Genomic DNA, 16,814 nt, shown 5'->3' on the forward strand with positions numbered 1-16,814 from the left:
TTCTTTGGCATGGATACTTTCATGGCAGTATAATTATGGAGAAAAATCTAACACCAAACTTCCTGTACTCCAAAGACAAGCTTTTGTCAAGTGGTGGACATAATTTAATGCATCTAGAGTTTGCCCAGAAAATGTCAAGCTTTGGTTCAAACAACATCCAAAACATATCAAACCAGCTGATCCATAGACTTGCACTTTCCTGAATCAGAAGGCCAAAATTACAGCAGCTTTATCCGCTTCAACCAACAAGGAAAGCTTTGCCAACAATCTGCAGAGTATCCTCCAACTCCTTCAAGAGGAAGAAACTGGAAGTTCTAAACAGAAAACTGGATCTCTCTCTCCATCCATCTCCTTTTCAGCGAAAGACTTCTACCAAAATGAAGACGGTTGTTTCGGTATAAACTTGGCAAAAGATTGTTGAAGAAGATCATTGTAGCAGAGCTGAATTCAAATTTTGATTTTAAATCTATTTTTTATTTACCGAGAATTTCAGTATTGGCCCTTTTTTACTTTAAACTAGAAGACAAAGTGACATGAGCATGAAGTAAGCAAAAGTGACGCAATTAGAAGTGTCGGTAGGCACTGTAGCAAAAAATCTCAAAAGTGTCGGCAGTTACTGTAGCAAAAAGTCTTGTAGCAATTTATTGTAGCAGCACATGGTAGTTACTATGAACTCAAACATGTACTATTGAAATAGTTCCAGTCATGTAACATGTACTGTAGAAATAGTGTTTTTCCAATCTATATATAGGACCCCTTCAGAATGTTGAAGGCATCATTTAATTTCCCATCTTTTAGAGAGATAGTTTAGAGAGAGAGATTGCGAGGTACTTATGAGTTTTCTCTTCTTCTCTTAGTTTCTGTCTTTCTTTCAATATATAACTGCAATCTTTATGTTTTGAATAAAATCTGTTTCCATATCTGCATATGTAAAATCAATCTTTCTCTTCTCATCTCCTCACGCTAGTGAAATTACCCCAGCGTTCACCTTAAATTTAAGCAGTCCGTCTGCAACCTACTTTCTGTTTCTTTTCTTTGATCTTTCCCTTTCCCTCTTTCCTTTGACACCGGTGTCAAATTTTGAAATTTGACATCAAATCCTAATCGTTGATTATCGTCAATCAATGGTTATCATTTATCGGAATTAATAATTAATTAATAAATGTAATTTTCAATAAATGATAACTTTTGATTGGCGGAAATCAACGATTAGGATTTGGTATCAAATTTCAAAGTTTGACACTAGTGTCAAATGATGACATCGGTGTCAAATGATTCTATCCTATATATACGTGTGTGTGTGTGTGTGTGTGTGTAGGGAAAGATCCTTCGATATCGGTATCAAACTTTAAAATTTGATAGCAAATTCTAACCATTGATTTTTCGTTAATCAACAGTTATAATTTTCATCATTCAAACATATAAATTAATCATTATTTTCCAATAAATGGTAACTGTTGATTGGCGGAATCAACGGTTAGGATTTGATGTCAAATTTTAAAGTTTGACACTGGTGTCAAAGGATCATATATATATATATATATATATATATATATATATATATATATATATATGGGACATGATGAATTTACACAAGTGTAATAAAAATAAATCTTACATTCAAAAATATATGGGACATGATCTTCTTATATCGGTGTAAGAATAATAAATCTTACACTCAACCTTAACCGTTAATTTTTGAATGTAAGATTTATTTTTCTTACACTTGTGTAAATTCATCATGTCCCATATATATACATATATATATATATATATATATATATATATATATATATATATATATATATATAGCTTTAGTTTTCTCTAGCCGCTTGACGTCCAATATAAATTGGGAAAATCATAACCATACATAGGTAGGTTAAAATATTAAATTCACGGAATCATAACTAGAGTTATAAATAGGCCAGACTTTGCCTTAAATAGGTTAGGTCTGTGTGAAAAACCTTAGGCCTGACCTGGCCTTTTGGTTTATGTAGGCCAAAATTACAAGTCTGCGCTGACCTATATTTAAAAAATAAAAATCTTTGTCTAGACCTGTTAGGCTATTTAAGTCTATTAAACATTCAATAATTAAAAAAATAACTAAAATAATATTACTTTATTATTTAAAATTATTAAAATAATAATTATATTTAAAGTAAATATTATGATTTAGGCCGACTTGTAAGCTTATAGGCCCGACATGTACAAAAAAGTCTATGACATGCTTTTTAAATAGGTTTTTTAAAAGTCTAGGCCTGTTCTATTTGACTCTTTGAAATAGGCCAAGTCTTATCTAATATAGGCTAGGACGTAGGCCGGTCTAGTCCATTTACACCCCTAATCCAATCAACAATGTAAGATTTATATTTGGACGTCCAGCAGCCAAAGAAATAATTTTACCTATATATATTAATATCCTTTTTTTATATGAAGAATATATTAAAAAAATGAGTTTTTAGATAATGACATTCTTTCTATTAAGTCTTTGTTTAAAGACTTGTTCGTAGCTAATTATAACTCAATTTTACTCAGTTTTGGTTTAAACTCCAATTGGGCTATTTATTTACTTTAGATTTTTATTTCAGATTCTTAAAGCCTAGAAGATTAAGATTCATAGGAGTAGTAATTAAAAAGCAAAGAAATCAAAGAAAAAGATTAGCAGCAAAAACTCTGAGGTCCAAGTGAACAAAAGACCAGATCAATGTTAGTAATAAACTTAAGGGCAAATAGGGAATTAAGCAGAGAAATTGTGGGCAAAAGTGTAATTGAGCGAAAGGCTGCTAGAAAGAAAAAAAAAATAATTAACCATATGTGGCTCACGTTCATCTCAGATTAAGTGTGCAAAATGTGCAAAATACACCTCAGTCCAGCAAACAGACCACACCAAGACCACCATTTCTCCTTGATTTAGTTAACCATTTGAACCACAAGCCAAACTCCATTGTGTTTTAGCCCAAATAGTTCACCCAAACAGTGACCTAGGACAAAATCATTTCTTACAAAATACACAAGAAATAATCTCAATTGTTTAGTGAGTTGGAGGTAGCTACGAGTTATTAGAGTAGAGTGCGCTTGGAGCGATGATGTGTGTGTGCTAGGAGCGACCTGATGGAAGAGCCCAAGGACCATGCTTGCTAAGGGAGCTGATATAAAAAGAACTAGTGCAAAAATGTAAGGTCTTCTTCTTCTCTTACTGGGTTTTCTATTTTGTCTGCTATTTGAATTTTTATTAGTTTTTCGAATAATGTTTGGGGATACTGTAGCAGGGCATATCTTATGATATAGCCTCTGCCTAGTTTAATTTCTGTTTTAATTTGTATTTTTTTAAGTCCATTTACTATTTCGAGCTCAATCCTTATGGATATGAGCTAATTTTCTAGAGGTTGGGTCCAGGTGATATCCGAATCTCAGTATTATGTGAATGGAAGTTATTTGCAATTTTAATGTTTAATTTTAGTTATTCAAAGCTATATTTTATTGTTGAAGCTTTCTGCATGACGACTGAATGTTAGAGGCTTGCATAGGAATAAGTTGTCGGGAAACAACTCATTCTTCACCTTGCTTCAAACACATGAACTTGAATGCGAGATCATTCAAGGGATTCCTCTTCAGACATGAAGGAATCCACTATGTGACGATGACATGTGCTTCAAGAGTCTAGATTCCATTTGCATAGGGATATGCTTGTGGCTGATTTATAGATAAAATAACTTTTAAGGGATTGATGTGCCTCTGGCAAATGTAGTTTTCCAAGCTAAAAATGAAAAGGATCAAGTTATAAAATAGCAGTTTATATACATATTTGCTTATTATATTGACTTTTCCATTTCAATGATATTTCTCACCTATTTGTCATGTTTATATAGGGAGAAAGAAGGAGAAAACGAAATTTTAAATACGGTTGGCGCGAATCTGCACGAGAATTGGTCCTGAGCTGCATCAGATTTTTTTGGGCCATTCTCTAGAGAAATGGCGCGACTTGGCCCCATAGTGGGGCGGTTTGGCACCAGATGAGTTGTTGGGCCATCTTCCAGGGATGTGGCGCAGTTCTGCGCCACAGTGGCGCGATCCCGCGCCAGTTTGCGAGAAAAATACCGTGTTCTGAAAGGGGAAAATTTGGAAGAAACGAATGAGGGATATAAAAAGGAAGCTGTGAGGGTTTATTGAAAAACTTTTCGACGTCAGAGAGAAAACAAGGATTCCAGAAGGAGGAGAGGAACAGAGGATTGTTCTTAGTCTTCTTTTTGTAATTACATTCTTTCATCTTTATCTTCATTAGTTTTATTAGTTTTATGTCAACATGATCATGGTTGTCTAGTACTTTTTATTGTAGTTATGGTCACAAACCCTATGTGAACCCTTGTTATAACGGATTGGTTTATAATTACTCTTTTATATATTTATATTATCTCTACTCTGTGCGTAATTTCTATCTTCTTTGTTAGAATTGATCAATCTAATAGTTGATGATAGTTTGAGGGTAAGAACCCTAGATAGAAAAATTGAGGTTTTTGATCTTGAAAGGGAGTAGGATAACAATTTGTATGCGTGCTAGGAATAGACGTATATAACATTGCAGATGTTTAATTTATCGTGCTCATTGCTTAATTTCATGAGAAACATCGCAAGGAATTGGGGTTTCAATTGGGGTTAAAGGGTTAACCTTGCAAGGGATTGAAGGTTAACTATTTAATAATTTTTAGATGATAAATTATCTGAGTATTTATTTAAATGAGTATTTTAAATCAATCCAGAGTAAAAGGTGGGATCATATGGTGAGTGCACTCTAGCTACAATGCCTTCTCATATTTTATAAAATCAATCTCTGTTTTATTTTTCACAACAAAAATTCCAAAAATACGTTTTTATCTTAGTTCTTATTATTACTCAAATCCACAATATTTTGTCACATTTATTTGAACTCTTCTCGTCTTAAAAGGAACGATTATTTGATATTTGATCACAATCCCTGAGGAGACGATATTTTTCTTATCACTGTATTACTTGTGCGATCGGTATACTTGCCGGGTAGCATCAAGTTTTTGGCGCCGTTGCCGGGGATTGGTGTTTCTTATATCATATAATCTCGATCTTTAAGATTGGAATTTGTGAATATTTTTATTTTTATTTTTATTTTTTTGTGTTATTTGAAAAGTGCTACTAATCTCTTTCCTGAGTTGTATGCGAGGTAAAACTGAAGAATTTCTGTTTGATTCTGAGATTGCAAAAACTAAAAGGAGAAATAGAAAACTTGCTCGGAAAAAGCTTCAATTCAAAGCGATTGATACTCTGTCTGAAGAGACACAAGAGATACCAGTTGAATCACCTATCATGGCAGCAAATAATGATGAAGAAAATCCATTCATGGATATTATTCTTACTCCAGCTTTTACTAGGCCTAACTCAAGCATTGTCCAGCCGGTAATTGGTAACAATAATTGGGAGTTGAAGTGTTCCGCTATTCAATTGGTGGAGAGAGCCTAGTTTGGAGGAGGAGAGAATGAAGATCCTCACAAATTCATAAACAGATTCCTTATGATATGTGACTCAACCAAACATCCCCAGGTATCCAATGATGCAATCCGATTGAGGTTGTTCCCTTTTGTTGTTAAGGGAAAGGCTCTTAGTTGGTTGGAAAGGCTGCCTGCACATAGCATTCCTACATGGGATGATTTGTCCCAAAAGTTCTTTGCTAAGTTCTTTTCTATGGAGAGGTATAATCAGATGGTGAATGATATTACCAATTTCACTCAGTTAGAGGGTGAGACTATGTATGCAGCTTGGAACAGATTCAAGGATTTAATGAGGAGGTGTCCTCATTATAACGTGACTGCTGGAAATCAAGTGAGAATCTTTTTCAACGGTTGTACACCTGACATTCGGATGGTGCTGAATGGTGCAGCAGGTGGTATTATTAAGTCCTTGAGAGCAAATGAGACTCTTGAGCTGATTGAGAGAATGGCCGCCAATGAAAATAAAGGTTTGGAACCTAAGACAGGTATTCTTAAGCTAGAAGGAAATGATGTTATGCTGGATGAAAATAAGTTATTATCTCAGCAAATGGAAAATTTGACTTCAAGGCTTGATAAGATGCATATTTTTGGTGTTCAGGCTAAAGCTGCTGCTGTTGTGTGTGAATATTGCCAGGACAATCATAAGTCTAATGAATGTCCTTCTCTGATGTCTTCTGATCCTCCTCAATAAATGCAAGTGAATGGCATTTGGTATGATCAAAGATCTCCGCCGCAAAATGTTCCAAGAAATCAGAATTTTTCTGATGGAGGTAGTAATTTTAAAAGGAAGATTCAGGGAACTGGTCTTGACTTCAAATCTAACAATTATTTGCAGCCTCCACCAATCCAACCCAAGGAACCTTCTGATTTGGAAAAGCTAGTAGTACAAATGGCTCAACATTCTAATGCTTTCATCGAGGAAACTAGAGCTAATACCAAGAACACAAATGCATCTATTAGAAATTTAGAGAATCAAATTGGCCAACTAGCTAAACAAATTGCTGATAGAACTCCAGGTATCTTCCCTAGTAATACAATTACTAATCCAAAGGAAGATTGTATGGCCATCACAACTAGAAGTGGTAAAGTGGTGGTAGCTCCAGAAAAGCCAAATATAGATGTAGAGGATGGCGAGAAGCTTAATGAGGTTGAGGAGCCAGAAAAAGGAGTTGAAATTCCTTCTAAGGTTGTGAAGCTTCTTAAGAAAGGTGAAGAAAAAAAGCAATCAATTGTTGTTGAAAAGAAGAAATTTGAGCTGAGTGATGAATATCTTGAGAAAATGGCACCTTATCCTAGAAGGTTCAAGCCAGAACTTAAAAAGCAACAGTATGGAAGATTTCTTGATATCTTCAAGAAGTTGCATATCAACATTCCCTTTGCTGAAGCTCTGGCTAGTATGCCTAATTATGCTAAATTTATGAAGGATCTTTTATCAAGGAAGCACAAGTTGCAAGAGTGCCAAACTGTAGCACTTACTGAGGAGTGCAGTGCTATTATTACAAGGAAATTTCCTCCTAAGCTTCGTGATCCAGGAAGCTTCAACATTCCTATTGAAATTGGTAACACTAAAATTGGCAGGGCATTATGCGATCTTGGGGCAAGCATTAATTTGATGCCTCTTTCTGTTTGTAAATCCTTGGGGATCACTGAGTTGAAGCCTACTTTGGTATCTCTCCAACTTGCTGATAGATCTTTAAGGAAGCCCAGTAGTATAATTGAAAATGTTCTTGTGAAAGTGGATAAGTTCATCTTTCCTGCTAATTTTGTGGTGCTTGATATGGAGGCGGAAAATGAAATGCCTCTTATCTTTGGTAGACCTTTCTTAGCCACAACTCGTGCAGTGATTAATGTAGAGCAAGGAAAGTTGGTGTTGAGAATGAATGAAGAAACAATTACTGTCAATGTTTTTGATTATATGAAGAGACCATTTGAAAATGGTGATTGTTTCAGTCTTGATGTCTTAGAGGAGGTGGTTCATGAAGAGAAAACTCCTATTCAAGAGCTTGAAGAGGACTTGAAAAATCGTGATTATGTTTATTTAGAAGATGAGATTGCTGATGTCTTTGAGTTTCTTGAAAAGAAAGATTCTGATAAAGAGGTTAGTGCTCCAAGAGTTGAATTGAAAGAGTTACCTGATACTTTAAAGTATATTTTCTTGGGTGATGAGGAGACTTACCCTGTAATTATCAATAAGGGGTTATCTTCTGATGATGAAAGAAAACTAAAAGAGGTTCTCTTAGAGCACAAGACTGCTTTGGGGTGGTCCGTTTCTGATCTTAAAGGTATAAGTCCTTCTTTTTGCACCCATAAGATTCTCATGGAGAATGACATTAAACCTGTGAGGCAACCTCAAAGAAGGCTCAATCCTATGATGAAAGAGGTAGTAAGAAAGGAAGTGGTGAAACTCCTTGACGCAGGTATGATTTACCCAATTTCTGATGCTGCTTGGGTAAGCCCTGTACAAAGTGTTCCAAAGAAGGATGGTGTGACTGTAGTTAAAAATGACAAGAATGAGCTTATTCCTACTAGAACTATAACTGGTTGGAGAATATGTGTTGACTACATGAGGCTGGATGAGGTTACAAGGAAGGATCACTTCCCTCTTCCTTTTGTTGATCATGGATGATAGTGACGACTCGGACGAGTGATATCTCCTTGCTGTCGGAGATTTATTGTATATATTTTTTCTAGTTTACTTTTGTCTTTTGCTGTTTTTAGTGGTGACCTTTAGGTTGATGTTAAGGTCACTTAGACTATATTTTGGGTTGTATATGTCCTCATACTTTGATATTATGTTGTTCTTACTATTATCCATCTTATGTTGTTTGTTCCATTGTGCAGTTGTGATAAGTCTTGGGTTTAGTTATTGCTGGGGACAACAATTTTCTAAATCTGGGAATGGGGAAGCATGGTCATGCAGGATAGTTGCAGGAGTGGAAATGCACTTTATATCAGGGGAGATATTCTAACCCGTTTTTTATTTTTTATTTTTCTTAGTATTTTGATTGGTTTTGCTCATATAAAAAAATTGAGAAATTCTTGGAAAATATTTTCTGAGCAAGTCCCAGGTTTAGATATGCTTTCCCTAGTTAATTTGACTGATTTTATCATGGAAAACATGTATTGTATGAACTTCTGGCATGATATTGCATAGGCATGAGTAGAATTCATGATTGCTCGTTTGTCTGAATTTTATGCTTGAATGATTAATGATGCCTGAGGTTTCTTTTGAGAGTCTAGCTTGATACCATAGCTGGTGAGATCTTGTGCTTAAACACTTATTTTTTATTCTTGAGAGACCTCATTGTGATAGCACTCTAGAACTTGCTCTGTTTATCTGTGATACATGCATTGATTGAAATGATTAAGGCGATTTTATTCTTGTTAGCCATGGCCAAATTGCCCACCTGTTTGATTTTTCCATTGTTAACCTCTTTGAGCCTGAGCCTATTTGTTCATGATTCCTGCTGATTGTTTAGCCATATTCCTATTTTCTTACCTTTGTTGAGATTGAAATGCTTGACAAGAAAAGAAAATCAATTGAGGTAAGCTCTACTGAAGCTAAGTAATCTCTCTATCTAAAAAAAACAAAATATATATATCTCAAGATAGAAGGAAAGTGTATATAGCAATGTGAAAAAAGTGAAAAATAAAAGGGATGGATTCTTGATCTTAAAGAATAGTGGAGCTTAAATTTGTTTGAGATTTGATTATTTTTCAAGTGTATATCAGTATTTCAATCTCAACTCACAATTTTAGCTAGTTCCCATAAATTCCTACCCCTAAGCTAGGCCAAGTTATATCCATGTGAAGTCTTTTTGATCAATTGTGCATGTGTTAATGTTCCTCGTCTTTAGGAACTTGAGAATATGATCAAGCTTATGGTAGTGTTATTGCTGTGGTGGATTGAGTGATTGTTATTCCCCCAAACACTTGAGTGTTGAGTGTTATATATTTATTTTGGTGAGGGGTGTTCAAGTTAGATTCTGACATTTTCATGAGAATAGAAGGAATTGTTGGGAGCTTTTTGCATTGATTCAGTCATGCTTAGCATAGTGATCTATCGATTATCTGTGTGATGTTATGCTAGATGGTTGTTTTTGGTTCTTCTATGTTTGAATCTTGTTTGTTGCTAGGGACAACAACATTTAAATCTGGGAATGATTTGATGTGTCTCTCGCAAATGTAGTTTTCGAAGCTAAAAATGAAAAAGATTAAGTCATAAAATAGCAGTTTATATACATATTTGCTTATTATATTGACTTTTCCATTTCAATGATATTTCACACCTATTTGTCATGTTTATATAGGGAGAAAGAAGGAGAAAACGAAATTTTTAAAGACGGTTGGCGCGAATCTGCACGAGAATTGGTCCTGAGCTGCATCAGATTTTTCTGGGCCATCCTCTAGAGAAATGGCGTGACTTGGCGCCATAGTGGCGCGGTTTGGCGCCAGATAGGTTGTTGGGCCGTCTTCCAGGGATGTGGCGCGGTTCTGCGCCACAGTGGCGCGATCCCGCGCCAGTTTGCGAGAAAAACACCGTTTTCTGAAAAGGGAAAATTAGGAAGAAACGAATGAGGGATATAAAAAGGAAGCTGTGAGGGTTTATTGAAAAACTTTTCGACGTCAGAGAGAAAACAAGGATTCCAGAAGGAAGAGAGGAATAGAGGATTGTTCTTAGTCTTTTTTGTAATTACATTCTTTCATCTCTATCTTCATTAGTTTTATGTCAGCCATGATCATGGTTGGCTAGTATTCTTTATTGTAGTTAGGGTCACAAACCCTATGTGAACCCTTGTTACAACGAATTAGTTTATAATTACTCTTTTATATATTTATATTATCTCTACTCTGTGCGTAATTTCTATCTTCTTTGTTAAAATTGATCAATCTAATAGTTGATGATAGCTTGAGAGTAAGAACCCTATATAGGAATATTGGAGTTTTTGATCTTGAAAGGGAGTATGATAACAATTTGTGTGCGTGCTAGGAATAGACGTATATAACATTGCAGATGTTTAATTTATTGTGCTCATTGCTTAATTTCATGAGAAACATCGCAAGGAATTGGGGTTTCAATTAGGGTTAAAGGGTTAACCTTGCAAGGGATTGAAGGTTAACTATTTAATAATTTTTAGATGATAAATTATCTGGGTATTTACTTAAATGATTATTTTAAATCAATCCAGAGTAAAAGGTGGGATCATATGGTGAGTGCACTCTAGCTACAATGCCTTCTCATATTTTATAAAATCAATCTCTGTTTTATTTTTCACAACAAAAATTCCAAAAATGCGTTTTTATCTTAGTTCTTATTATTACTCAAATCCACAATATTTTGTCACATTTATTTGAACATTTCCCGTCTTAAAAGGAACGATTATTTGATATTTGATCACAATCCCTGTGGAGATGATACTTTTCTTATCACTGTATTACTTGTGCGATCGGTATACTTGCCGGGTAGCATCAGGGATTAAAAGTTAATCATTGAGTTAGTTAACCAAAAACAAGTGGTAAACAACTTGGTAAAAAAATCCATTCACTTGAGTGCTTTGGGGAAGGGAAACCAAATATTCAACCCATTTTTATAATATTTTTAACAACACAATTTTTTTACTTCTTTGTTTTAGAGCATTGTTACTCATTAGTTAAGTTTTCCTTACACAAAATTCCTGCATCAGAAAAGAATTTTTTTTTTTTTACATTTCTCATTAATTACTCATTTCATCTAACAATTGATTTTTTTTTTACTCAATCACAATATCTCTTAAAAAAACAGTAACATTTCCAGTTAGCTTAGTGTAGCATTTCATTATGGGAATGATATAAGGGTCTAAGATGTCCCATTACTACTTGTTGTCGAGTATACTTGCACGCCAAACTTGCGTAATTTCTATCAATGCAACAAATTTTTGGCACCATTTTCGAGGATCGAAAGGCGTACATTGCCAGATTACTTGAATTCTCTTGTGATTGTTGTGTCGAATTAATTTTCTGCTATTTTTTATTTTTAATTTAGTGTAGCTTCTTTCTTTCTCTGTTAGTTTATATTTTTGCTGCTATTATTTTCTCTTGTGAGTTGTTTTCTTCATTTATTTTCTATTTTGCTTTTATTCTATTGTCCTGATTGCTGGTTTACTGTTTTTATTTTTGTTAGTTGATATAAGATTGTTTCTTTGTCAATTGCTATTTTTTTTTATTCTTCGAATCTTTCTTTTGTTTGTTGTTTTCGTTTTTGTCAAATTTTTGCTAGTTAAGACTTCTGCTTGATACAACTAGTTTAGGCTTAGGTTTATTAAGTTAGAGAGAGGGTGCATGGGTGCAATCCCTCATCCTTTCTTAGAAGCCTTTGACCCTAACTAGAGAAGACCTTTAGGCTTAGAAGAAAGAACCAAAGAGCAAATGGGCAGATTCAAAACCCCAATTTTGATTAAATAAAGAATCAAGGAAATGGGAATAACAATGAGGAACAACCTAGAAAGATAGGGAACCAACCCATGGATGATAATGACAAGTCCATGATGGACTTTATCATTCCAGTCTTGGATGAACTTGATCCAAGTATAGTTCAACCAGTTATAGAAGTGCCTTTTAAATTAGAACCTATCATGTTCACCATGCTGCAGAATGTGGGATAAAACCATGGCCTACTCTTAGAAGACCCACATAAACATCTAAGGAACTTCTTTAAAGTTGCCAACACTTTTAGGAATCCAGCCATTTCAGATGATGTTCTTAGGCTGAAACTATTTCGTCATTCTCTCACTGATAAAGCAAAAGAGTGGTTAAACTCCCTTCATCAAATTCCATAACAACTTGGCATAATCTAGCTGAAAAGTTCATGATGAAAATTTTCCCATCTAATAAGATTATCCAAACCAGAGGAGAGATCACCAATTTCATGCAGAAAGATTATGAAGTTCTAGTGTATGTTTGGGAGAGATTTAAACTTCTCCTTAAACAGTGTATGAATCATGGGATATGATGTGAGTCTAGCAGATGATGTTTTCTAACTTATAAGAAGCAAGGAATTAATCATAAATGTGTGAAAATAGTCATTAAATGCAAAAAATATTGATTATTCATTCTCAATCATGCTCTCACTCAAGTTATATGTTAAATAGCAGGAAACGCCGCAAAAAGGAGCAAAAATGGAGAAACCAAATTTCCCGCTGGCGCACGACGCGCAGAGGTTGGCGCACGGGGCGCAGTATCTGGCGCAAGGGGCGCCAAAGTGACGATTTGCTTCTGTTTCAGCCGCGCATGGCGCGCCAACCTGGCGCCCGGCGCGCAGGAGTTGGCGCACGGCGCGCGGGACTGGCGCACGGCACTCCAGAGTTGGCGCTCGGGGCGCCGTTGATAGATTCAGCTTCTGTTTCTCCCAAGTTTGGGGCGCCAGGCTTGGCGCCCCGTGCGTGGGCGATATAATTTTTACTGCGAATCACCCAAAATAAAGCCCAATTGGGGTGCAAGTGAAAAGAGGTTTTCCCAAAACCTAATAAAAGGATGAGAAACAGAAGAAGAACAAACCTTTTGACAACTAAGAAGAGAAAACCAACAAAGAGAGTGGGAATTCCTTGGAGCTTCGAGGAGATTCAAGGATTCGGTCATCAAGACGGAAGAGCTTCATCTTCCTTTTCTCTTTTAGGTTTTAAATGCTATTTTCTTTTATTGTTATTTTGTTAGACATGAACATGTCTGGCTAGTTCTATCGTTGTGGTAAGGGTCACAACCCTTGATGTGAACCCCTTGTACCTTGGTTGAAATTTATGTTTATCTATTTTAATTGAGTTTATCTTTTCTTGTTCTTCATTTTATAATTCTATTGGAACTGATCAATCTAGTAGGATTGCGAGGGTTAGGGTTTTCGATAGGGATGTTGGAATTCTAATTCCTGACAAAGAATAAGATAACTGTTCATGTACGCACTAGGGATAGGCTACATGAACAGCGAACGTTAAAGGTTCATTGATTCTAAGGGTTAACTCGAAAATGAATTTCCAAGGGATTAGGATTCTAATAGAGTTGACAAGGTTAAGATCACTAAGGGATTAGGGCTTAACTAATCATATAAAGATGATGAATTGTTCGATCAATTGAATAGGTAAATGTAAACGTAATCCAAGTTGCAAGGTGGGGATCAGAAATGTGTTTGTTTCTCTTACCGCAATATTTTCTCAAATATTCTCCCAATCCTTAATCTTTTGTTCTTGCATTCTGAAAACACTTTTAGAATCATTTACATTTTTACTTTAATTGTTTTAGTTTGTTTCATGAACTACAATCATTCTCAACTTATTTTGATTAATCCAACAAGAGAGGAATAGTTATAACAACTTAGGTGCCTCAATCCTCGTGGAGACGATACTCTACTCACTCTTTATTACTTGGTACGATCGGTGCACTTGCCGATTTTACGCATCAAGATATCCTCTTGGGCCTTGATACAAACTTTCTACAATGGTTTAAACTCTCAAAACATAACCTTAGTTGATTCTACTGCAAATGGCATGTTTATGTCTAGATCTTTCGATCAAGTCCATGAGCTATTAGAGCAAATGACTCAAAATTACTCCCAATGGCCTACTGATAGATCCCAACCAAGGAGAGTGGCTGGAATGCATGAGGTAGATTCTATGACAACACTTTCAGCTAAGTTTGATGCATTGTCAACCTTAGTTAGGAATCAAGGTCAAGCTATATAAGCCAAATTAGCCCAACCCTAACCCTCTAAACTTCAAGTCCAAGCTGTTTCTTCCACTTCAAAAGATTCATATGTCTTTTGTAATGGTCCTCACCTTTTTGAGAGCTACTCATCCAACCCAGAATCCGTCTTCTATGTGTGAAACCCCACTAGAAATCAAAATAATTTTTCCAACAATTTTAATCGATGTTGGAGACAAAATACTGGTTTCCAATATTCTCAAGGGCAAGGACAACAAGTTGGTCCCTCAAATTCCCAACAAAGACCATATTTTCCCACTCAGAATTACCAACAACAACCTGCCAGGCAGCAACCATCTGCTCAGTACTCTCAAAATCAGCAGGGAAAGTACCCTCTTCCTCTCTAGAGACCTTGCTTAGAGATTATTTAGCTAAGACTGAAGTTAAACAAAATAGCTTAGAGGCTGTTGTGCAGAGTATTCCTGCATCTCTTAGGAATTTAGAATCTTAGCTAAGTCACACAGCCAGTGCTTTAAACAATAGACCTTTAGGTACCCTAACTAGTAACACTGAAGAGCCTATGAGAAACAACAATGAGTAATGCCAAATGATAGAGTTGAGGAACAGTAGGTTAGTGGATCAGCTTGAAGATGTAATCAGACCTTCAAAGCTGAAAAGGATGGCAGAGGCAACATTGGAACAAGAGAAGAACAAGGAGAATCAAAAGCAAGATGAAGGTTCATCAACAAGTCAGCAACCTGCAATAACCAAGGACATCAGCAAGGAATCCGAAGTTGAAGTCACTTCCCCTATTCTGGTTGAACCTGAAATTCAGGTTCAATTAGACAAAATTGTATAGACTAGTTCAAAGGCAAAAGTTGCTTCAAAAAGCCAACCTTCTCAGCCTAATGTTGAGGCATTTAATGCCTCTAACAGACCTCCTCCACCCTTTCTTCAAAGGCTTCAAAAACAAAAGCAAGACACTCAATTTAAGAAGTTTTTAGATCTCCTAAAATAGGTCCATATAAATCTTCCTTTTGTGGATGCATTAGAACAGATGCTCGGTTATGTAAAATTCATGAAAGAAATTCTCTCAAGAAAAAGGAGATTGGCAAAATTTGAAAATGTTGCTCTTACTCAAGAGAGCAGTAAATACTTGCTGAGCAAGTTACCTCCTAAATTAGAGGATCTAGGGAGTTTTACAATTCCTTGCACCATAGGTGATCACTACATAGGAAAGACATTGTGTGACTTAGGAGCCAACATCAATTTGATGCCTATGAAAGTATTTAGGAAGTTAAAAGTAGGAGAACCCAACCCTACAATTGTCAATCTACAATTGGCTGATAGATCCATAGTTTACCCTGAAGGAAAAATAGAGAATGTCCTAGTCAAGGTAGATAAATTCATTTTACCTATTGACTTTATCATTTTAGACTATAAGGAGGATAAGGAAGTGCCTATAATTTTAGGTAGAGATTTTTTAGCCATTGGAGGGGATGTTATAGATGTGAAGGAGGGTGAGCAAATTAAATTTAATATTTTAAAAGCCATGAAATACCCAAGAGAAATGGAAGAGTGTTCTAGAATGGATGTAATTGATGTTGTTGTTAAAGAGGGATTCATGGAGGCAAAATTAGTTGATCCTTTAGCAGCCACTGTTTGTGAGAGTTTAGAAGTCAATAGGGCGGATGCTGAAGAATGGTCCAAAGAATGGTCCAAACGGTTGACTACTAGATCTATCCCAAACTGGAAAAATAAAATTTTGAGTCTTTAGAGTTGTCCATGAGATGATTTAAAATTCTCAAACCTTCAATTGAAGAACCTCTCACTTTAGAGCTTAAGCCTTTACCTAATCATCTTAGGTATGCTTACATTGGAGAAAAAGACATTTTACTAGTCATTGCGTCTAATTTCCTCACTGTTTTGGAGGAAGAAAAGTTGCTAACTGTTTTAAAAAAATTTAAAAGAACTATAGGCTGGACTTTGGCAGACATTAGGGAAATTTCTTAGTACATGTAGTTGGGCCTGCGCATTGTCCACTTTTAAAGCCCAATGGCCTCCCGTGTGAGGGGACATGCTAGAAATATATAAAATCATTAATGTAACATCATCCAACAACTTAAACTTTTAGATTGAATTAATATTTTACATATTTTTTTTTGTAGTTATTGGTACAATCCTAAAAATATTACTAGACAATTTAATTGATTATTTGATTTTATAATGAGTCCAAACTAGGAATTGTATTATGGAGTCAAACTAATTAAACAACTAAAAACAATGTTAGGTGCGCAATTTTTAAAAAACAGATCACTTTATATTTAGAGTATGTTGCAGAATTAGAATGTAGATATATATTAAAAAAAGAAAGCACAATTATCGTCAAACTTATAAAAATATAAGGGTTTTTTTTTTTTTTTGGATATTAAATATAAGGGTTTTATAAGAGGTATGTTGTAGGAAAAATGATTCTGTAATGTTATAGAGATTCATTTTGAGTGCCGTAATTTTCTTTTTTTCTTTTTTCTTCAAAAACTGTGAGCCCACAAAATGTTGTGTGTGTAAAATAATTTGTTGTGTTATGTTAAATGACAAATATAAATCTCAAAATATAATGTACTATTCAAA

The 16,814-nt window shown here is 35.2% G+C and overlaps 1 protein-coding gene across 1 annotated transcript; it reads left to right on the forward strand.

The window, feature by feature from the left end:
- The first annotated feature begins 14,790 nt into the window (after nucleotides 1–14,790).
- Nucleotides 14,791–15,960, forward strand: LOC133299920 (uncharacterized). Its single transcript, XM_061499415.1, has 2 exons — nucleotides 14,791–15,018; nucleotides 15,202–15,960. Exons 1-2 carry the CDS (start codon nucleotides 14,791–14,793, stop codon nucleotides 15,958–15,960), a joined length of 987 nt encoding a protein of 328 aa, XP_061355399.1.
- Nucleotides 15,961–16,814: the final 854 nt, after the last annotated feature.

This window comes from Gastrolobium bilobum, unplaced genomic scaffold (assembly GCF_033153095.1).
Source record: "Gastrolobium bilobum isolate Gb01-03AN ecotype WA unplaced genomic scaffold, APGP_CSIRO_Gbil_v1 utg19316, whole genome shotgun sequence".
Lineage (NCBI taxonomy): Eukaryota > Viridiplantae > Streptophyta > Magnoliopsida > Fabales > Fabaceae > Gastrolobium > Gastrolobium bilobum.